This window comes from Pituophis catenifer, unplaced genomic scaffold (assembly GCF_029215685.1).
Source record: "Pituophis catenifer annectens isolate HBS135680 unplaced genomic scaffold, rPitCat1.0.hap2 SCAF_3, whole genome shotgun sequence".
In the NCBI taxonomy this organism is placed as follows: Eukaryota; Metazoa; Chordata; class Lepidosauria; order Squamata; family Colubridae; genus Pituophis; species Pituophis catenifer.
Window position 1 is genome coordinate 131,325,222 of NW_027256883.1, and position 25,205 is coordinate 131,350,426.

The 25,205-nt window shown below is 37.9% G+C and overlaps 1 protein-coding gene across 4 annotated transcripts in view; it reads left to right on the forward strand.

The window, feature by feature from the left end:
- PTBP2 (polypyrimidine tract binding protein 2) overlaps positions 1-25,205 on the forward strand; it is a 101,143-nt gene that overhangs the window by 54,666 nt on the left and 21,272 nt on the right. For all 4 annotated transcript variants that reach the window (XM_070941188.1, XM_070941189.1, XM_070941190.1 and 1 more), the window contains exons 5-7: positions 2,392-2,535; positions 18,122-18,286; positions 18,734-18,844. In XM_070941188.1, the coding sequence (XP_070797289.1) occupies positions 2,392-2,535; positions 18,122-18,286; positions 18,734-18,844 (420 nt within the window). The remainder of the gene's footprint in view (positions 1-2,391; positions 2,536-18,121; positions 18,287-18,733; positions 18,845-25,205) is intronic.

The window sequence follows — 25,205 nt, forward strand, 5'->3', positions numbered from 1 at the left end:
TTTCCCCCATCCCAAGACACTTACTGTAAGTTTTACCCTTAAGATGTATGCATTTTATCATAATATACCAATTATAGGAAACTTTTTTTAATCCACTGAGACATGGAAAAGTATTTTAGGTTGTTAGGTGCAAAATCAAAAACAATGTGACAGCAAAGATTTTTATGCATTTGCTTTGTGAAAAATGGAGGGAGAGGGAAGCAGATCTTAAAAATGTTGTTCTGGTAAAATAGATCTCGGGCTAAATGCCTGACTGTATATTGAAACCAAGAATGGTCCACAGTTGGTTTTTAGCTGTAAGCTATAGCACCGATTAACTGGAAAGTACAAGGAACAGGACACATTTCCTATGTTTTGTGATATCATGTTCACACAGTGATATAGTTTTTTATAGGGGATTCTGTGTCTCCTTCCATGAATGTTTTAAAATGGGAGCAACGTAGCGCTATATGGTTCAGATGCAATCAATTCTAGATTGACTTGGCAAGTTGTATCAAAACTACTTTGAGCTGGGTGAAACTTGAAATAATTAGCAAATAATGGTGTGCATAAAGTAGAAAAAAGACAAAACTTGTTTTGAGCTCTGGACAGATCTACTGAGTTGCCTACATCTGAACAAAACTCTAAATACTTGTTTCAGATAGAGCAAACTATTTTCTATAAAAATAGAAAATAATAGGAACTTGAAAAAAATGCCCCATTCCTTCATTTTTGAACCGCAAAATTAGATGGGATGATTTGGTATACAGGCTGACTTTTGGTTTTCATCCAACAGGCACAAAAGTTTGCAATGAGTGTGATTTAAAAAAAAAAAATCCAATAGGCAACAATGGAACCAACAGCTTAAACACTATTATTTTCCACAGCCTGCCTATACTCAAACAGCTGCTGAAATCTAGAAAAAAATAGCACGATTCACTTCAATCTGTGAATAATGACAAGTGCAACAAAAGTATTTTTACTGGCTTCTCTCTTAATGCATAACCTCATATATCTTTCCATTTGACAGTCTACAAGCAAAACTCAACACATGCAGCAAAAACAACCTACTCTTTGAAGTTAACTTGCTTCCTGAAGACTAAGTATCAGCAATAGTATGCACATAGCATACAACATGACTCAACAAATAAACGAAAGCAACACAGTTTTAGCAAAACTTTCTAATAAACATTGTATGGAAGAGACCTTCCCGTTTGCATAATGACCATCAGTAAAAGAAAGTACAAAACAGAATGCATTTCTAGGCCCACAAAAGAAAGCATAAACTTCCCAATAGCTAAGAAGTTTAAAGAAAAAATACTAAATTTATCCCCATCTTGCATCATACATTTGATCAGTGATATTGTCATCTGCCTCTTAAGCATGGGTTAAAATAATGTCGTTTCCTCCTCCTCCTCTTCCTCTTGCCTCCTAGTCTGGGCCAGCAATAACGCAGATGCAGCTACTGTTATTTTGATGGTTATGCTGTGGAAAATATATATATTTAATTTATAATTAAATTACATAATTATACAAATTATATAACTAAAATTATAGTTTAATGTATAAATGAGATGATATCTTCAGGATTTCAGAATATGAATATTTGAAATGAGCTTATTTTGAGGGAAAGTATTCTGAAATCACACATTTATTCTGTGCTCAGTACACTTAAAAACAGTGTTTTGAGCTTAAAAGGTTACAAGCTTGGAATGTTTTAACATCACTACAAGTGGATGTTGCACCCATGATAAATAATAAAAAAATATAATGGCTGAGTGTGGGAAACACAAAACATAAGAACTTTTTAACTTTTTGCTACATTGAAATTATACTTAGAAGATGTATTTAAAATTTAAAAATCAAGAATATAAAAATTATTAATTTAATCATATTTTTAGAGGTTTGTGCCTGTTTAGATTGTGCCTTTCAGTCTTTTTGGTTCCTTAGAGTTTTGTTGTTATTCTGAATGATGTCAGCAATCTCATTAATACTCTCAAGCTTAAGTTTGCTTCATGTGAATGTTCTTGAACTAAAATCACAGCTGTGATTTTATGATTATAGATATAATGATATAAGAAATACTGATCATAAGGGAGAGGATAAATTAAATATTTATTATAGTGGTGGACCAGCATAAAGGGAAAGCATATAGCATGTTATAGAAGCCAGGGATAAGGGCATATATTGACTCAGTACATGCGTATGCAAATACGAAGCAAATATTGTTCTTTATAAGTTGTACATTGCAAATCCAATCTAAATTTTAAATAACTTTGGTAAATAGCTTTAATACTTTACCAGACTATAAATCTGAAACTAGGTGGGTGAATAGATGAATGGATGGACTGATGCATGTGATAGTAATTTCTTTTATGTATAGTTATGTATATATATATATATATATTCTAGGCTTTTTTAGAGCTGGCAACAGAAGAAGCTGCTATTACTATGGTAAATTATTATTCTGCCGTGACACCTCATCTTCGCAATCAACCTATATATATTCAGTATTCAAATCATAAAGAATTAAAGACTGATAATACACTTAATCAGGTAACATTATTATAGTTTTTAATGATGTGACTAATCTGTATATGTAGTTTTTCTCTATTTATAACATGTTTAAGAATATTGGGAATTATTTTATAGTTTTCTACTAAATATGGCATTTATTAATAGGATGTAAGCATGTTTATCTTTAATAATCTTTCTGGCCCAGGAACTCAAGTTAACCAGTAAAAAAATTGTTACTTTGTTAACTAGATAATGGGAAACTATGTTTCTGGTATGTTTAAATAATTCATTCAAGTTTTGAAACTTAATCTCACCTTACTATGATCTGCTCTTCTAATAAATGAATTTATTGAAAAGACATTCATATTCACTGTGGGAATAACTGAGTACATAGTTACTTGATTTTGAAGATATTTAAAATGTATTTTAGATCAAGACACTATTCATGCTTCAACAGTAAAACTACAATTATGCAGGTACTAACTTCATGGACATTTTAAGTATATGATATTTCTTTTCTCATGAAGGAATGTAAAAGCAGCATTGACCCATGCTATATCAAATGGTAATAACTTCATCTTTGTTTTTTCTATTGCTTCATCATTCTGAACAATGGTTTAACAAACATTAAAGAGTTTTTCTGTTCTAATCTTCTCTATTAATCCTAGCCTAGAGACTTTTCTCATTTGAAATAATAGAAGCAAATTTGTTTTCAATTGAATTTTTTCTCCATGGCAGCTATGTTGATCACAATAAACTGGTTCAGTAGTAAGGGTGCCTCAGTGAATGGCAGCATCTTGCTGACCTTGGGTTATGTCAGAAACTAAGCAGGACCATCCCAATTAGTACTTTGATGGGGCATTGCCTGAGAATTTTAAGGCTATATGATAGATGATGAAGTTTAAAAAATGTCTTGGAAGAAGGTACTGATAAATTTTTGTAGCATCCTCGAGAAGGCTACATTGATATACCGTATTTTTCGTAGTATAAGACACACTCCCCTCCCCACCAAAGTGGGTGGAAATGTCTATGCATCTTATACAGTGAATGCTGCCGAAGCCCCGCCCACCCACGTGCCGTATTTTTGCCACCTGGAATAGGCCGAAAATGCGATGCGCAGAGGCCAAAACTGGGTGTGCTGAGGCCGAAAATGCGACGCGCAGAGGCCAAAACTGGGTGTGCTGAGGCCGAAAATGCGACGCGCAGAGGCAGCAATCGGCGGCAATGGGCTGTGGTGATCCATGCAGCCTGGAATAGCCGATTGGTGGTATTCTGTGTCAATCAGCTGCTCGTGCTGAATCAGGCTGCGATAACGTGCTGAAACTGACCAGGTTGTTTGCTGTTTGCTGCAAGGACACTAGCCAGATGAATACCAATGGATACTGGTAAGCAGAGGCAGAATTTTTTTTCTTTTTTTCCTCTCCAAAAACTAATGTGTGTCTTATACTCCAGAGCATCTTATACTCTGAAAAATACGGTAACCATCAGCAATTCATTTTAAAAAGTGTTCACAAGCTGTTTAAAAATTGTAAAATAATTTTAATTAAGGGAAAAATGCTCAGTTCTTGATTGTCTAGATTTTATTCATTAAAGACTGATTGGATTACATTTTTACCCAAATAGAAATGTGTTAAATTAATGCTGAAATGTATTTAAAAGGTGCTTCAATTGAAAAAATATAATTACCCTATTTATATAGGGTAAAATATTATGCCTTAATCCTGCAGCCTGTCTAAATTTGAGGGTTGGCTGCTGGTATAGGAAATACATATTCTCTAGTGCGCTGCTTGGAGAATCCAAGCAAGGGTTAACTTCAATCCTATCGCCAGAGACTGAGTTGCTAGAATTTTCTTGGCCATGCCTCCCTTTGCCTGGCTTAGCTCCAGTTTTTCAACTCAGTCCAGCCGAGAAAGATGTGGAAAAATTTGCTCCAGCAATTCAAATCTCAGGGCAATAGGATGTTGCTTGGATTCTTCAGTATTTAAGCCAATTAGGGTGGAGAAGGAGAAACAAGAGGCTTTTGGCCACCTCGGGGCTTTTAGCTCGCTGTGGGAGCCTGCATGCTGCGGGTGCGTGTGCTGGTATACCCGGCAAGTCTGGAATGACCGCCACCACCCAGAAGAGGACAAATAGGAGGCAGCTTATCCAGGACCAACCCACGTGTGGGGATCCTTTGTGAGTGCAGGCACCCGTTTCTCTGCCCAACAGCCACTGGTGAGTGTATTGGTTGGTCCAGTCAGCTGGCATAACCACCACTGTTTTTATTCTTCTCGATTGGGGATTCCGGAGTCACTGACTGGGTTGAGGGACATACTCCGTGTTTGACAACTTGCCCGATCTGCACAGCGCTGGGAGAGCAGGTGATTATGCTCTAGCCCCATTTAAAATCAGATGTGTGGAGGAGCGCTTGGAGCGGTAGAATTGCTGGCCTCCATGCTTGGTTTCCTTGCTGGGGGGCTTGCAATTTCAAATTGACCTGCATGGAGCTCGGAGAGGAAGAATCCGCTCTCGCATCAATCACCAATCAGCTGTGGGCGCGGGGGAGCTTTGGCACCTGCACACTCACTCCAGAAAGCGGCCAGCCTTTGGGCTTGTGTTTTTTCTCCATGAGGCGCTGGGAGAGTGAAAAATGTCCATTCTCGTACTATTTGACTCCAGCTGAGAGGCGTGGCTAGCTATTCGGCACAGCGGCATTGCAGGGAGAGCGCGCTTTGAGGCCAGTGTTCTGTAGGGATACTGGACTTCACTGGTCTACCAAGTGGATCCACCACCTCCTTTGGACCTGCAGGAAGACCAGATCCGGTGCAGGGGTGACTTCGGCCTGGTCTGTATAGCGTGGGCAGTAACAAGATGGCGGAATGAGCTTTGTCCCCAAACAAGGGCCAATCAAAGCCTCCCAGACTCTATAGAGCTGGTGGTTGCAGCCCTAGGCATACCAGGGTTTCCAGTAGAGGGGCATCTCTAACGCATTGTAAGCCGCCCTGAGTCTCCAGAGAAGGGCGGCATATAAAAATAAATAAAATAAATAAAATAAAATAAAATAAATCTCAAAAGGAAAGTTTCAAAAGGCATCTAAGAAAGATACTGCTGCCTTGGAAGAAGATGCCAAGAGGCGTCACAAGGCTCTAGAAAAGCAATTTTCCAAAGACCAACAGCAGCAGGCTCAGAATCCCACAGAGCCCAAGGTTTCTTTTGCAGAAGATGTATTTCCTACAGCATTGCAACCTGATTTGTCCCCTCAGATGTGGTGTTGTAGTCAGTGCAAATCACTACAACACCACATCTCCCATTGGCGGTCGACTACAACAATTTGCGATCCAATAGGAAAGGACCACACCGATGCATGGGTCCTGCAGACAGTGCTACTGGGTCTCGCACTGGAATTCCTCTTCAACCCTCCAAACCAATTTTTTCGTTGTCCAGTCCCAGTAAACATCGGAAAAAAAAACCTGATGGAAGCCGTGATCCAACATCTGTTCGAAATCAATGCCATCGATCCGGTTCCAGAAGGTCAGGAGGGACAAGGGTTTTACTCAGTCTTCTTCTTGGTGACGAAAAGTTCGGGGGGCTGGAGGGGAATTCTGGATTTAAAAAAGCTCAATGCCCACGTGATCTACTGACACTTCAAGATGCAGTCCCTACAATCCATTTTGGGCTGCATCAGGGAAGGCGACATGTTAACATCAATAGACCTCAAGGACGCCTATCTTCATGTGCCCATACGACCTTGCCATCGCATGTTCCTGAGGTTTTCGTATGCAGGGCACCACTTCTAGTACCGGACTCTGCCATTCGGTTTGTCGTCGGCTCCCAGAACCTTCACAAAGGAGTTGGCAGTGGTGGCAGCAAACATCAGGGCAATCCCTATAAAATTGCAGTGCTATCTGGACAACATCTTAATCCAGTTGAGCTCAGCCTTGTGAGCAGAACAGGATCTCCAGACTGTAATACATACTCTTCAGGACCATGGCTTCACGGTCAACTTCAAAAAGAGCCATCTGGTTCCCTCCACCCACCTTCTTCACCTAGGCGCAGTGATAGACTCCACATCTTGCCAAGTATTCCTTTCACCGGACCGCCAGGAAAGTCCACGGTCCTTAGTAGACAAGATTGTTGCTCTGAAGTCGGTGCCTTTGAATCTCCTCTCGCAGCTCCTGGGGAAGATGATTTCGTGTTTGGCGATAGTTCCTTGGGTGTGGCTGCACGCCAGGGCACTACAATGGTTTCTGTTACCACATCAGAGAGCCGGAAAAAGTGACTCAAAGACCAAGTGAGACTTCCACTGAAGGTCCCTCCACTGGTGGACTTCTCCAGCCATACGACAGCGCCTTCAAGGAGGCCCAACGCATCACAATCACATCAGATGCAAGCCTCTTTGGTTGGGGTGCCCACCTCCATTCCCAGGTGGTCCAGGGAAGGTGGTCTCTGACTGATCTCCAGAACAATATCAATTGGCTGGAGGTAAGGGCAGTCCACCTTGCCCTACGTCATTTCCAAGAGGCAGTGACAGGTCAGCATGTCCTCATACTGACAGACAATGTGGCCACCAAGGCTCACATAAATCGGGAACGGGGCACTCGCTCCAAATCCCTCATGACAGAGGCAGAGAAACTGGAGCTCTGGACAGAGAGACATGTTCTATCCATCAGAGCAAAGCATATTTCAGGGATTGTGAATGTGCAGGGGGATTGGCTGAGCAGGAAGAGCCTAGACCACTCAGAGTGGCACCTGCATCCGGATCTCTTCAAAGAGCTGTGCGAGAGATTCGGTCGCCCAATAATAGATCTATTTGCTCATCCTTTGAGTTGCTGAGGTTCTTCTCCAGGTTGTTCTGTCACCGTCTCACACACGCACACAAACAGACAGCCGGGGGTTAAATAAACTGGCAGACAACCAATTCTTTCGATAAGAGGATTGGCAGCAACCCAGTAGCTGCTTGCCAAGACTTTATTCATAAACAAAATACACACAGTTCAAGAATTGTCAAGTCCAGTCCGTAATTAAATTCAAGGCAGATAATGTTGTTTCCAAAGATGCAATGTGACTCTATAGTAGTTAGTTTTGTCTGTCACAGAGTCTGAATGGCCACCTCACCCCTTTTATACCCTGTGGGGTGTGGTCCAGTGACTCAGCTTAATCTCTGGCACGCCTCTTCTTCTGTTGCGCGCGCTTATATCTGTGACGCTGCTGAGGATCCAGCCAAGACTCATCTCCCTCATTACTGTCCACCTGTGGCTGCGTGGACGTGCTTGGCCCCGGGCCTATCTCTTGACCTTCGGCGGACACCAAAGGCATTGCTAGAGAGGAGGGTCCTGGAGAGGGAGGCCTTGCCAACTCCTCTCCTTCACTCTCGGAATCCTCTCCTGCCAATGACACAGGCTCAGGTAACGGAGCCACAACACAGGTTAGCAACCCCGGGAGCGGAAGGGGTTAATGCTCTCCGCAGTCCCTGGCCTCAGGGTCTGCTCTACGCCTTTCCTCCAATTTCTCTCATTCCAAAGGTCATCAGAAAGGTATTGGAGGAGAGGGCGGAAGTCCTTCTGCTTGCCCCACATTGGCCCAGGCGCCCTTGGTATACAGATCTGGTCAACCTCTCAGGATTCCCCACGGCAGACTTTCCCTCAGCCAGGGGGTTGTAGTTCATCGGAGCCTCAGTGGCTCCAGCTGACAATCTGGCACTTGAGAGGAGCCTCCTGAGGAAAGACAAGCTTTCTGGCAAAGTGATTCAGACTATCCAGGCTTCCAAATGGCCTTCAAAAAATCAAATCTACGACGCCACTTGGTCGGCCAGTAGTGTTCTTTGGGACACATTGACCCTTTAGGAGCTTCAGTTCCGGAGGTACTGGACTTTCTACAAACCGGATTGGACAGCGGACTATCTCCCAGCACCCTTAGGAGACAGGTCACAGCTTTAGCGACAGTGTTGACCTGTGAGAACCAAAAACCTCATACTCATCATCCCAGAATACGCAATTTTCTGAAAGGAGCTGCTAATTTGAAGTCCCCGGTGATACATCGTTATCCCATCTGGGACCTGGCCTTAGTGCTCCAGGCTCTTACTTCAGCACCATTTGAGCAGTTGAAGACCTCTAGCCTCAGGTATTTGACCCGTAAGGTGGTGTTCCTCGTGGCAATAACATCAGCCAGGAGGATCTCTGAATTAACAGCATTATCAGTGTGTGAGGATCTTGACATATTCCATGCAGATAGGGTGGTTCTTCGTTTGGATCCATCATTTCTGCCCAAGGTAAATTGGTTTCACAGGGCCCAGAAGCTCATTTTGCCTAATTTTTGCCCAGGATCCCATCATCCCGTGGAGGAACGATGGCATACACTGGCTGTCAGGCGGGCTCTTCGCAGATATATCAAACGGACTTCTTCCTTTCGGAGGACAGAATCTCTCTTCATCTCCTTTCAGCCTTGGGCAGGAAGGTGATGTTATCCACTATAGGCCGCTGTTTGAAAGCCTGTATAATTAAGGCTTATGAGATGCAGGCTTGACCCATTCCAGGACAGATTCACTAGGAGTGCAGCCACTACAGTAGCATGGGCCACGCAAGCTCCCATTGAAGACATTTGCAGGGCAGCCACCTGGTCATCCCCGTCACCTTTTTATTAGACATTATAAACTGGATGTGTATGCCTTGGCTGAGGCGTCTTTTGGCCAAAGTGTTCTTCAGAGAGTACATTCCACTGTGTACTGTGGGGACCAGGGATCGGCTGGTCTCCCTCCCCTAGTTCTAAAGCTTGGGTACATCCCTTGCTTGGATTCTCCAAGCAGCACACTTTTTTTTTTTTTAATTTGATTTATATGCCGCCCTTCTCCGGAGACTCAGGGTGTCTTACAATGCGCTAAGCAATAGCCTTCATCCTTTTGTATATTTATACAAAGTCAGCTTATTGCCCCCACAACTGGGTCCTCAATTTATCTACCTTAGAAAGGATGGAAGGCTGAGTCAACCTTGAGCCTGGCGAGATTCGAACCTGCAGTAATTGCAGGCAGCTGGTCTTAATAACAGGGTGCTTTAGACCACTGTACTACCAAGGCTCAGGAGAAAGGACGTTGGTCTTACCTGACAGGTCTCTTCTCAGTGCGCTGCAGGAGAATCCAAGACCCACCCTGCCGACCGTCCTGGTCCGGGTGAATTTCCATCCTCTACAGATCCACATACACTGCACTGTCATGCCTTCATCGAAAAACTGGAGCTCAGTCTCTGCCAATAGGATTGAAGTTAACCCTTGCTTGGATTCTCCCACAGGGCGCTGAGAAGAGACGTGTCAGGTAAGACCAGCATCCTTTTTACACTATATCTTTACACTTTTATATCAGCTCTTCTCACCTGAGATTCAATATATTGATTCAATAGTATTATCATAGTACTATCAATGTGTGCTTATTTTCGTAGACGTAGTATCATCAACAAATATATTTGTCTTTTGCATGGAATAATCTAAACTTTGCAGTAATTTGCTGCTGAAGCTAATGTTAACTCTTTCTTGTTACAATTTAATAGAAGAATTAAAATCATTTATTTAACCAGGTCATTCAGTCTTTCAGTTGAGGTTTCCACATGGTTATTTGTAAAGTGCCTAAAGCCATAAGTAGGAATGGGCTTCATATGATTTTTTTAAAAAAATGAATACATTTTATTTTGTGCTTGGCATGACATTGTAACTAGATATTTATGTCCCTATAGTTAAATCAAAATTAAATTAGATTTAACATTTTTCTAACAAGATTTATTATTTTTGTATTTGTTAATATGGTGATAACTATAGCTTTCCTCAATGAGGAAATGAGGTTTTTACATTACCTGAATTTCATATAATACAAAGTTTTAAGATTCCAAAATTTTTAAAAACTAAGAATCCAGAAAACAATTATATGCCTCAATCCTCCAAAGTTAATATCCTCAGGTTGGATAAGCCAAAATGTAGAACCAGATGGTGACATGTCTGCATCTATCTCTGATGGTTAAAACTGTCATATCCCTATAATTGTAAATGCAAATTACTTATATGAGAAATGCATTGCAAATTAGTAACAGCAATCCTTCAGCTGGTTTGCACAGCAGGATACCTTGGGTCCATGCACAAAAGGCTCTTTATCACACAAATTATCCACTAGCCAGCATTAGGGCATATGCAACAATGGAAACAAGTAATATTTTTTGTTATTTAGTCATGCTCATCATCATGTCATGCCACCTGCACTCTAGCTGTCAAACACCATCATTTAATTGTCTGCTGCTCTCAGGAATACCAGAGGAGCCAGAATGTCTTTGAATTGAAAACATTCAGATACATCAGCTGTGTTTATATAATGTGCTGATCCCTAGGTAACTGAACCATGATCTAATGAATGATCCCAATTCATTAGATACAGAACCAAAAATTAACTACATAGTGAGACACAGGTTATTTAAACATATTTTGTCCTAGTGCATTTGGCAAACAAAATCTTTGTATTAATATATCATAGCCTTGAGAAGATTGCAGCCTATAAGAAATTTAATGAGAGATTTTAGAAAATATCCATGGATTTTCAAGGGTAGACATTTATGTTTGGGTTTTCCATCAATTTGGAGTTTATGAGCTACGGTGGTGTAGTGGTTAGAGTGCAGTACTACTGCTAACTGACTGCAATTCGGTAGTTCAAATCTCACCAGGCTCAAGGTTGACTCAGCCTTACATCCTTCTGAGGTGGGTAAAATGACCCAAATTGTTGGGGGCAATATGCTGACTCTGTAAACCGCTTAGAGAGGACTGTAAAGCGGTATATAAGTTTAAGTGCTATTGCTATTGTTATTAATCAGAATCAAATAATGATTTTCTATGATAAATAAATAAATCACTGGCTTCAATAATTGAGACTAAACCTGTACAAAAATGAGGTCTAGTGAATAAATTCTGCTTCTGCTGAACTCAGAGTGATAAACACATAATCGTAATAGAGGCCATAGAATCCTGAGGTTTTCCTGAGGAACTTTATCATAATAGAATTAAAATCTCCTAAAATTCAGCAGCGGGTTGCATAACACATTTATGCAATCTCTGTCAGCTTCAAGTTCCCAACCAAATATATTGAACAAAACGCCATTCTTTCATTTAACTAAATTGGCATTAAAGAGATCACGCTAGTCTATTTTACTTGATACTGATTCAGAGATTCTTAAAGCATTTACTAATCATACCTTCAGAACAAAGAGATTGCAGCTGAATCATCAGGAATGTATGACAAACATTTACTATACTTACTTGCAAAATAAGCCAAGAATTTTAGGTGCCCAAACACATCCTCAAAATTGCATTTGGCTTAATCACAGATGACCTTGTATAGGGGAGAGGGTAATAATTTGTAAAGCACCTGTATATCTCGTATATACTTTGCATAAGCAAATCCCCATATAAAATGACCCTCAATTTTTTTAAGCAAAATATCATGAAAAATGAATAATCTGTGAAAAGTAAAACATACAGATATTTTGATACCCGTGGGTAGCATATTTTTCATGGTATTTTGGTTCAAAATGTGAAGGGTCAGCTTATTCACAGACTTATGCATTACTATAATATGGTGTGCTTTCTTTTTCCACCAAACCATTTGTTCACCTAACCACATTCTATCTTTAATATATCATAAAACTCTTAAAATATGACTCACTACCAATTTTTTATGGTAAATATAAGTCTAGCATTCCCAGTGTACTGCACATAGACACCAGTACACTTATATGCCAGTCTCCTCCAGACGTCTTAAATTTTAAACAAAACTAAATGGGAAACATATTAAAAAGAAATTATTTACAATATTATTTAATTTATTATATTTTATTTTATTTAATAAATTTATTATAGCTCCCATTAGCTGACAAAATCCAGAAAACAAAATGCCCACAAAATTTGGCAGCACAGATTAAAACAGCCATAGAAATGTGACAGGAGCTCCATAAATATATCAATATATACTTTAATCTCAGGCCTGGAAGCTTTAGATCTCTATTGCCCCAAGGTGTTATTGGAAAGTAAAAACAATGAGTGACTACAGTCTACTATATCCTGAAGTAATTAAGTCCAGGGGGAGGGGATGAAGTAAAGTCAAGCTTGGATAGTTGGAATATTACAGACTAGAAAGGTGAGGAAACATAACCAATTTTATGAGTATCTATGACATACAGTACTTTCAAAACATATTTTCTTGCCATTTTTGTGTATTGCACATTCCGACCGTTGTCTTCTTAAACATAATATTTTCTTACAATAAAAGAGTGTTATAAAAATTGAGTTACTTTCTCACTCATCTAACTTACTTAGCAGTTCGTCCATTGTGAGAGATACCCCCCCTCAACAGTTATTTTCCAATGTAGCTCCAGTTTGCAACACACTGCTCAAAGCTTTGCTTCTTTCAAAATCTTTCCTCCTCTGCTGCTGCTTTCCTCCAAGAGCGAACAATTGTGGCTTAACATTTTAGAGCATATTTCTGTATATTTCTGCTGTTATGCATTACTAAACATTCAGCAAATATGAAGGCTGTCCAATTAAACTAACACCTTTCCCTGTGTTTTTCTCTTTAAGAGCATGGGAGTTAAGGATTTTTTGGTGAATATAATTATAGATCCATATGAGTATGTCTTCACAGCTCTTTTTTAAAAAAAATTAATCCAAAATTAAGCATTCACTGCTTGAGTTATTTTATCCTATGCCATCTTGGCGCTAACAAGAATGTAGAACTGGAAGAACAACAAGAAAAATAGAAATGTATGATTCCTATCTATATTTTAATAAGAGAGGTGCTACTATTTTTATACCAGGAACTAAGATCTAGCTTGACGATATATATTTTGAGCTATAGGTCAGGTTCTATAGCCAGTTGGCTCTTTTTATTTATATTTCCATTATATTTGAAAATCAATTTTTTTCCTTGTAAGTCATTGGGAATAGTAACGGGTTTTATAATTGGGTTGGATAGATATGGATATTCAGATTGCATACTAAACCAGAAAACTGGAAGTGATTTTTTTTTTTATTGAAGACTACTTTCAATGCCTTGTCTAAATTAAGCCAAGAAGCACATCGCATGAATTGAAAAGTTGAAGGCTTCACCTTGATAGATGGCTACATTGATTGATACAACATTCCTGTTTTCTGTTGTAGCACCTGATTATATGTTTTGAATATTTGTATAAACAGACTATTGATTTCTTCTACAAAAGAAAGGGCATAATTAATGAGACTGGGGCAAGTGTCAGATTATTATCAGATAAGCTCTTTGCATCCCAATTCTTATTTCTGAAGAAATGACTAAATTTTGTTTGGAACATTAAAAATTGTGACATTTTGATACAAATAAACAGGCAGCAACCACTACCCACTTCACTTGCACTGATGATATTATTTAATTGGGTAATGAAACATCTGCAAGCAAACGACCAAGCTCAGAGAGCTTCAAAAACTCAACAGTTCAACCCTTAGCTACAGACACTCTTTTCTAAAGGAATAAATTGTCAAAATTCTTATCAAAACTAGAATAACTTGATCACACAAAATGTAGTTTACAAAAAAAGCCAGTTTGGCACAGTGGTTAAGGTACTGGCCTAGAAACAGGAGACAGAGTTCTGGTCCCAGTTTAGGCATAAAAGCTGGCTGGGTGACTTGACAAGTCTCCCTCAGCCCTATTCACTTTATCAGGTTGTTTTCTTGGAGAAAATAGGAGGAGGAAAGGAGTTTTTAAAACTTACATAAAAATGTAAGTTTTCTGCCTTGTATTACTTATATAATAACAGCACAATAAAAAAATATAATAAAATAAGTTAAAAAATTTGCTTGAAATTACACATAGATTATTGGCAAATATTTCAATAATTATTAAGACTTCGGATGAAGCATGAATTGATCCTAAATTACTATCAACTGCTAAATATATAATATATACAGTATGCAGAGTATTGAGCATTGAGTTCAGCTCACAGTTATGTTCACAGGACCTCTATAAAAGAGTAACATTTAATTAGCATAAGAGAGAGAAAAATTAAGACGTGAGGCTGGCCAAGGTCGAGAACTGAGAACATGAATAGTAACTAAAGCAGTGTTGCTTTGCTACCCAAAACAGCTCTGTTAAAAAAGTGGAGAGTTGTAGGAAACAAAACATACTTGTACTAGTATCTGAGTCACAGAGCTCATCATAGAATTCAGCTACTACTGTTTTCCATATATGAAAATGAAAGTTGAGGGACACAACCCCAGAAGTAGAAGAAAAGCCATCAAATCTGCTAAGCACTTTGAAATATAAAGCACTTTGAAGGCATGTCATTCAGTTGCTGTTTTGAAATAGGCCTTCACTTTGATCTGCTTTGTTGAGATAATGGAAGTATTGAATTGAACTTCATTTCTTTCATTTCTTTGAACCTTTGCATATTGTAATAAATTTTAGAGTTCTATTTGTAATTGTTTTAGATTCTGTTTTTACAGTGACTTCCTGCGTTAATCTTAGCTTTTGTTTAGAACTCTTTTTTTTTTAGTAAGGAGATTAAAATAAATTTGATTTATTTCTTTTTGGCCAAGTAGGATACCTGGAGTCTATGCACAAAAGGCTATTTATCACACAGATTATCCACTAGCCAGCATTAAGGCAATATTAGGGCAATATGCTGACTCTAAACCACTTATAGAGGGCTGTAAAGCACTATAAAGCAGTATATAAGTCTGAATGCTATTGCTATTGCTATTAATCACAGTCAAATAATGATTGTCCATGACTTCAATAATTGAGTCTAAACCTGTACAAAAATGAGGTCTAGTGAATAAATCCTGCTTCTGCTGAACTCAGATTGATAAATACATAGTTGTAATAGAGGCCATAGAATCCTGAGGTTTTCCTGAGGAACTTTATCATAATAGAATTAAAATCTCCTAAAATTCAGCAGTGGGTTGCATGACACATTTATGCAATCTCTGTCAGCTTCAAGTTCCCAACCAAATATATTGAACAAAACGCCATTCTTTCATTTAATTAAATTGGCATTAAAGAGATCAGGTTAGTCTATTTTACTTGATACTGATTCAGAGATTCTTAAAGCATTTACTAATCATACCTTCAGAACGAAGAAATTGCAGCTGAACCATCAGTGCTACCAGGAATGTCCAGAAGGGTGAATGAAAAAGACATATCATTCACCTTTCCTCAGTTTGAAAATCTGCCTTTCCCTACTATAAAAGTCATTGCCCATAATAAAATGTATGACAAACATTTACTATACTTACTTGCAAAATAAGCCAAGAATTTTAGGTGCCCAAACACATCCTCAAAATTGCATTTGGCTTAACCACAGATGACCTTGTGTAGGGGAGAGGGTAATAATTTGTAAAGCACCTGCATATCTCGTACAGTGGGGTAAAAAAGTATTTAGTCAGCCACCAATTGTGCAAGTTCTCCCACTTAAAAAGATGAGAAGCCTGTAATTGTCATCATAGGTAGACCTCAACTATGAGAGACAAAATGAAAAAACAAATCCAGACAATCACATTGTCTGATTTGGAAAGAATTTATTTGCAAATTATGGTGGAAAATAAATATTTAGTCACCTACAAACAAGCAAGATTTCTGGCTCTCACAGACCTGTGACTTCTTCTTTAAGAGGCTCCTCTGTCCTCCACTCATTACCTGTATTAATGGCACCTGTTTGAACTTGTTATCAGCATAAAAGACACTGTCCACAACCTCAAACAGTCACACTCCAAACTCCACTATGGTGAAGACCAAAGAGCTGTCGAAGGACACCAGAAACAAAATTGTAGACCTGCACAAGGCTGGGAAGACTGAATCTGCAATAGGCAAGCAGCTTGGTGTGAAGAAATTAACTGTGGAAGCAATAATTAGAAAATGGAAGACATACAAGACCACTGATAATCTCCCTCGATCTGGGGCTCCACACAAGATCTCACCCCGTGGGGTCAAAATGATCACAAGAACGGTGAGCAAAAATCCCAGAACCACACGGGATGACCTGCAGAGAGCTGGGACCAACGTAACAAAGGCTACCATCAGTAACACACTACACCGCCAGGGACTCAGATTCTGCAGACTGTGCCAGACGTGTCCCCCTGCTTAAGCCAGTACATGTCCGGGCCCGTCTGAAGTTTGCTAGAGAGCATTTGGATGATGCAGAAGAGGATTGGGAGAATGTCATATGGTCAGATGAAACCAACGTAGAACTGTTGGTAGAAACACAACTCGTCGTGTTTGGAGGAGAGAGAATGCTGAGTTGCATCCAAAGAACACCATACCTACTGTGAAGCATGGGAGTGGCAACATCATGCTTTGGGGCTGTTTCTCTGCAAAGGGACCAGGACGACTGATCCGTGTACAGGAAAGAATGAATGGGGCCATGTATCGTGAGATTTTGAGTGCAAACCTCCTTCCATCAGCAAGGGCATTGAAGATGAAACGTGGCTGGGTCTTTCAGCATGACAATGATCCCAAACACACCGCCCGGGCAACAAAGGAGTGGCTTCGTAAGAAGCATTTCAAGGTCCAGGAGTGGCCTAGCCAGTCTCCAGATGTCAACCCCATAGAAAACCTTTGGAGGGAGTTGAAAGTCCGTGTTGCCCAGTGACAGCCCCAAAACATCACTGCTCTAGAGGAGATCTGCATGGAGGAATGGGTCAACATACCAGCAACAGTGTGTGCCAACTTTGTGAAGACTTACAGAAAACGTTTGACCTCTGTCATTGCCAACAAAGGATATATAACAAAGTATTGAGATGAACTTTTGATATTGACCAAATACTTATTTTCCACCATAATTTGCAAATAAATTCTTTCCAAATCAGACAATGTGATTGTCTGGATTTGTTTTCTCATTTTGTCTCTCATAGTTGAGGTCTACCTATGATGACAATTACAGGCCTCTCTCATTTTTTTAAGTGGGAGAACTTGCACAATTGGTGGCTGACTAAATACTTTTTTGCCCCACTGTATATACTTTTGCATAAGCAAATCCCCATAAAAGATGACTCTCAATTTAGTTCATCTGATAAAAAATGAGGGATATTCATTCATAAGATTATTGTCAAAAATCAAATGTTCCAATGAAAAAGTGAATAAAAAAACAGATTTAACAAATGAAATTCTGTACTAAAGATTTATTCTCTATAAATATTTTCTTACAGCAAAATAGATTACTAAAAATTTAAAACTAAATTATTTATAGATTTTGAGAGTATTTTATAAAAAATGACAGTACTTTGCTTGTTTCTCTTCAGTTTCTTTAGGTTGCAGAACAGTGGGTCTCATGCCCATGGGAAAAAATACAAACATCAAACATGCATGCTTGTAAATCTACAATATGTCCTAGATTTTTTTTTCTACTTACTAGTAGCTAACCCTTCACTATAGTTCTAATTTATTATTTTTGAGCATCCAGACTTAATGCATAATTCACTTTTAGCTTCTCTTCAGCTAATGTGGGTGGTGATATTTCTTTGGTTAGAAATAGTCAGTTAAGAGTTGCTTATTGTGATTAATTTATTTTTCAACATGGTTTGAGGCAATTACTGAATATATTGATCTCTAAACTTAATCCACATGCATTATTTTTTCTTTTTTTTGTTTTTTTTTTGCAAATAGCGAGCTCAAGCTGTCCTGCAAGCAGTAACTGCTGTACAGACAACAAATACTCCCATAAGTGGAACTACTGTTAGTGAGAGTGCAGTAACTCCAGCTCAGAGTCCAGTCCTTAGAATAATTATTGACAACATGTATTACCCAGTAACCCTTGATGTTCTTCACCAAGTAAGTTGCCTTTATGAGTAATTTTCATTCTCTTTTTTGCATGCTTCAATGGCCAGAAAATGACAGTGCTAATATGATGATGATGAAGATGATGATTCCCAGTTTAGTGCAAGCAAGCAAGATCAGGACTTTTCCTCCTACGTGAGACCGATGGTTGCAGTGGAAGTACAACAAATAATCTGTAATGTGACATGAAGAAAGAGTCAAAGGATAGCAGCAGACTCAGTAGAAATGAAAGGATGATATTTCACCCCATTTTGCGCCCAGTACATGGCCATTCAGAGAGCTCAGTTCAATCCTTCTGCTACTTCAATACAATTTTGTTTCCACTAACAGTTTGAACTTTAGCAAATACGTTGATGTTGGCCTTTTAATAAAGCATGGTATGCTTTATGTATACGTTTATTGAATATATGAATATTCATTTATTTTTTTCCCCTCCAACAGATATTCTCTAAATTTGGTGCAGTCTTGAAAATAATCACTTTCACAAAAAACAACCAGTTTCAAGCATTGTTGCAATATGGTGATCCTGTAAATGCCCAGCAAGCAAAACTTGTAAGTATAATTTCAAATACTTCTTTTTAGCCTATATAAATAAGTATAGTATATATGTTACTATTGACAGTACTTTTGCAAAATTTTGTTTTGTTGGGTACAATGGACACAACTTTAAATTATAAATAAGTCATCCTATATAGACTTTATCTTAAATGCACATTTTGGTGACTTCTTAATTATTATATTGGATCAAAACCGATAGTATACTGTTTTCAAAGCAGTTTTTATGTCTCTCATATCAAGGTAAGCCACTAGTTTGCTTTGTTGAAGAATAGTTGATGAAATGTTATGAGCAATTTGTCATAGTCCTTAGTTTGAATATATCTATTACAGTGTGCTGTGTGGATTCTTTAAGGTACTTTATGTGAGCGCCACCCTTGATAATTGAAAGTTACAGTTAATCCAGAATACAGTAAAAGGAATAATAATGAGCATATCCTATCTTTTCCATGTAGCACCACTGATTTGCACTGTTCTGGCTTTTGGATGTGTAATTCAAATTGAAATTTGTCATTTTGTGGCACACCCACATTTACAATTCTCACCTACCTGTTCCCCCCATCTATGCCCTTTTGGATACCCTGCACTCTGCCACCCCATCACCCCCCCCATTGACCTTTGCCAGAGATAGACAGCTGCCTATCTCTCTCCCCATCTCTGCTTTTTGGAGGCCTTGCAAAGGGTCAGCTGCTTCAGTCAAGCACCCCTCAGTAGTGAGAGAAAGAAGATCAGCTGGAGGTGATGAGGGTGATAGGCAGGATGGGAATGTTGAAGGAGTGGTGGTTAAAGTAGAGATGAGTGCAGCACAGCAGGAGAAATATGAGATCCTCACCTAAAGGATAAGTCCTTGCCTAATGACCACACCCAGAACTTCCATTGCTAAGAGGTGCAGTCACAGGATATTTTTGGTTGATGACTCCTTCACTTAGCAATGGAAATCTTGGTCCCAATCAGGATTATTAAATGAAGACTCTCTCTAGTGTTAGGAAATAATCTAATAGGCTATATTTAAGATGACTGGAGAAAAGACACTGCTTTGAATTTTGCACGCTTATACTGTATATTACTTCTCCAAAAGTTAAATAATGAAAATTAAAAGTCTTAATACAGATTTCAAGAGAGGATTTTATCATTCCAATTTACATAGTTATGTAGTATCTGCAGCATAGCAGTGATTCTTGAATAACACTTTCTCGTTTTTAAATTATTTCATAACATAATGAATAACTGGAGTACTGTACATAACATAGTCAAAATTAAATGATTGGGATGACTACTTGTACTGGATGATCTTTTAACTGGTTAAAATTTCACAGGAAAATAACTTTTGAATAATATACATGTAAGATCTAGTTCTAGCAAAAATTCAGATGCAACCAACCTAATGCTAGCCTAGTTTGTTACATAATAAGGAACAGATGGAAATTGTTTTTCCTTCCAAAAAAGAGAAGCTTCAAGCTTTTGGCATACTTTGGATGGGAGAAAGAAAGCAAAATAATTTGGATTTTGATACCACTTGAAATAATGTTTACATTTTACTGTAGCCATTACTATAAACAATAGCTTCATTTATTTTTTGCAATTAATTTTTCAGAGATAATTCATATTTACTGCCTATTTGTGCCACTTTCATTTCTAGGATTTGCTGGTCCAATTCTGAGAATATATTTTATATTACATGTGGATTTACCATCAATCAGTAGACTGTTATCTTTAGTACAATATTGCAGTAATATATATGATTCTTGTAAACCTCCAAGAGATATTGCAGATTGTGGAGGATGCAAATTTAATAAATAGTATTTCCACCAAACCTGAAAAATAAAGAGTAACGCCTGTATTCACAGAATGTTGGTTAATTCATTGATTGCAGTATTTTAAAACTTTGAACAGTGTGTACTTTTTAACTGAATTAATGAAGAGAGGTAGGTATAGAAAGAAAAAACGTAGATATAATGTCAAAAAATTAAAAATAAGATTGCCTCCAGAGTATAAAATAAGCTGCCCAGAGTCACCATGAGTAAGTTGGGTGGTCATATACATTTTCTTAATAAATAAGTAAAATAAAAATGAAATATCCAATAGTTGACAGGGGTCAAGTATAATACAGGTGAGAAATCATCAAATGTGTTCACTGGTTTCTTACTTATAAAGATTAATAGCAAAAATTATTTTGTACATAGTCTATATAAGGAATCAGAATGTGGACTTCAGAGGTGTTTAAAATTTAATAAGGAAAATTTAAAAGAGCATTTTCTGAAAAGTCTGATGAAAATAACTTTGTTGTCAACTTCCTGCTATAAAGTACTGGTTATCTTTAGCATGTTACTCAGGTGGCAAAAGTGAATATTGGCACCTATTATTCTATTTTTGTCTCACAATGACTCCCTCCCTCCATTATTATATTAGTTTTTGAGAGTGTGTGTGTGTTTATATCATAAATTACTCTTTAAAAAATACATTGCAAAGAAGGATTTATCATTAGTTTGTATGAGTCACCAAAACAAATAGATTAGTTTCATTTTCTAAAATTAGATCAGAGTATAATAAAATCATCTCAGGTTAAACTTTGTGTATCTGTAGGGAACAAAAACGTGGATGTCAGGAATAGATTTGCCTTTTTTCACTTCAATTTTCCTCCAGACGTAACTTTCTGTGAGGTTTGAGTGAGGTGGATAATGGTTGTTTTTGACTTTCATACCTGTAGCAGTGAGGCTGGAAAAGCCTCTCTGCATGAGGAGGGATAAAGGACAAAAATTCCTGTCAGAAGACTCCTGGTCCCTATGAGTTTTAATCCAGAATTATTGGAAACACTTTCTTAATTTCTTGTGAGTAAACATGCATGCATGTTTTAACCTTGGAAATAAATTTTATTCATTGTCTTTAAGAGTGTTTTTACCATTATACTTGTCTGTGTTAAATGATATTTTATTGTCTTCAAATAGACAAGATTATTTTAATGTGTTTTATAATTTGTTGAAGAATAGATTTTAAGGTTTTTAGTGTATCTGTTGTATAGCTGTGTATATATGAAAGCCACTTGTGACCTTCCTGAGGCATCAGGACCAATTTGGATGGTCCAATTCTGGTGTCTAATGGAATTTAATTGTTTCCAGTACTTAGGAAACGAATTGTACCTCATCTCTGGCAGATGGTTCAGTTTAATGCTTGGTAAACCATTGTCAATGGGGGGCAAGCTGGACACTGAATTAAATCTCCCCAAGTTGTCTCTTCCTAGGGGTCAATCTCTAGAATACATATACTATATCAACATGATAATGTGTTATTCCTATCAATATCAGCTCCAACCCTTTGATATTACTAAAATTGAAATGTGCTCAAAGGATCTCAAGGGAACAAATTCAACCTTTGAAAAATAACTTCTTGTGACCCTACAAATAGTGATGATTGTAAGATTTTTCCTTCCTCACGCTTCTCAAATGTCTCTTAACTTTCTCTCATATTCAGCATTGTTTTGGCTGTAACACAATCAAGGAAGTATTTTGTATAGACCCACACACATGCATACATATGAACACATACACACACTTAAATAGAAAACCAATACATATCTGGAGAGCAAACTCAGCATCATCAGGCCAAGGTTGTAAGCCTGGAATAGTGCTGTTTTTCATTTTAACAAAATAATCTTTGGTATCCATGGTCAATAAATACAATTGAACATCATTTTTTAAATCCCATTCCTCTTCCCCAAACCATATAACTGAGCCTTGGTGGTGCAGTGGTCAGAATGCAGTATTGCAGGCTAACTCTGCCCACAGGCTGGAGTTCGATCCTGATGGGCTTGAGGTTGAGTCAACCTTCTATCCTTCCAAGGTTGGTAAAATGTGGATCCAGATTATTGGGGGCAATATGCTGACTGTGTAAACTGCTTAGAGAGGATTGTAAAGCATTATGAGGTGGCATATAAGTCTAAATGCTATTCCTACATTAATAAATTTAGGAATATGAAACCAAATAATATAATAATAGGCAATCCCATAGCAAATTGGGATTAGCAAATTGTAATTATTCCAATTCTCATTTTATCCTTGCAGCATAACAAAGATGACAACTTTTTCTTTAACATTCTTACGTTGTTTGGAAAAATGGTTTGAGACAATCTTATTTTAAAATCATAAAAAACATATATAATATTTAAAACCTTTAACCTAACTGCTTTGCTAATATGGAGTATTCCAAAGTTAATGTAAATAACTTATATTACTCTTTGTAATACTCTAAATGTCTGTTGAAAAAGATTTGGAGCAAAGGCAATATAAGTTTTTATTGATATATTCTGTATTGTGCACCTCCACATAATCCAAATTTCTCTTGCAGTTTAAGTGGTGTAAAAATTAAATTGCCAGTAAGGAGGTCTAAAATCTTTTCCTCTTGTGGCTCCTTTTTGACCTTGGATTGCTGGACCTCCCTCTCTCCAGGTCCCATTACCATATATGGATCTGAGACAGTAACATGTATTTTCTTATATCAATGACAATACAGATAGTCCCTGTTAACTATCATTTGTTCAGTGAAGTTATAAGGATGCTGAATGAGTAGTACTTTTGACCAGTCCTCAAAGCTCTATCTCAGCACCCCACAGTTATCTGATCATGATCTGGGCACTTGGCAACTAGCTCACAATTAAGACAGTCGCTGCATCTCATGCTCTTACAATCAGTCATAACCTTCTTCACTTGATGTCAGTTTACAACCTGCATTATTTAGTGATGGAAATTTTGATCCCAGTTACTATTGTTAACCAAGGACTACTTGATTTGCAATATTATATACTTTACTTTTCTGTAATCCTATAACCCCCTTGGCATGGACCATGGCTCCCCTGTTACATGTTTTTCATCTGTGGCCCCTTCAAAATATCCTAGGGTCCCCAGAAGGTCATATGGCCAATGATTAAGAACCAGACTAGAATATTGATATCCCTGTTAGCCCATAAATATAAAAAGTGGGGGAGGAAAATGATTTACCTATGATTTTCAAGCTGGAGCTATCAGAATGCGATAATATTATGGCTGGTTGCCTATTCAGCCAGATGTTTAGACTGGATGGATTTCTGGGCTGTATGTTGTGCAGACCTGGTTTAATATATCTATGAAAACTTTCACAGTGGGTGCACACACACACACTGTATGAATTTGGGGAGTGCAATGGAAAGTGTGGATGGGTGTGTGTTGAGGGACAAGGGGAAGAGATCCGCCTAGGAAACAATCAGACAAGAGAGGCAGGAGCCCCCAGTGGCTTAACGGTCAGAGGAAGAAACTTAGGAAGGACCCTTTTAAGAAGTTAAGAGTGGCAGTGGGAAATTTGTACTTTTAGACTTGCCACTTTCTGTTAGTGTAGCTTTATAATAAAGTAAAATTAGCTCATCTAATTGCATTTTCTGTCTAATTTACCTGGGAGAGCTGACTGATTCTCACTCTTTCCCAGACTAATTTTGAATGGTTCATATTTATGACAGTTGCAGTGTCCCAGGGTCATGTGATCATCTTTTGCAACCTTCTGATAAGCAGTCAATAGGAAAGCCAAATTCATTTAACAACTGTGTTACTAACTTAAAAATTCCAGTGATTCACTTAATATCTGTGGAAGAAAGGTGGTAAAATGGGTAAAAACTCACTTAACAGCTGTCTCACTTATCAACAGAAATTTTGGGTTCAATTGTGGTCGTAAGTCGAGGACTACCAGTATGTCTGTAATAAAGTTGAATACCAGATCTTCATAATTTATTTTGGATCTAGAAAGATGTAATCCAGGATATTTTTTTAATTATTGCTGATTAAATGTTCTGACAGCTGTATGCATTTTTAATTACTCTAGCTCTACCAAAGACTACCCAGGTATTTTATAAGGGTGCTTTATACTTTTTTCTATTCTAATGGTGGATTAGTTAATGGCTAAAATTTTAATAAAATTTTAGATCCTCTATAAGGTTGTCATGCTACTCTAACTAAGCATAATTCTTGTACATGGAAAAAATTACAAGCTTGTTTATAGAGTTTAATTGGATGAATTATAATGACTTTAAATCCCTTATAATAAAAATATCATTTTTGCTCAGTTGCATATCAGACCTGTTTTCGTATCTTGACCTTTAGTTCATTTGTTAGATAATTGCAATATAGTTTCTGTTCTAAGATACAATCAAGTTCTAATAACATTATCAATTACTCCTAAGGAAAAAAAAAGTGTGGTTTATCTAAAATAATATTTAAATTCACCAGTATTAAAAGAAATGTATAAAACAGATGAAACAAGGCTTCAGATAGCTTTTTACTATTGTTTTTTGCAAAATTCTGAGGGTTGTCAGGGCTGCTGTCCCAGAAATAGGCAGATG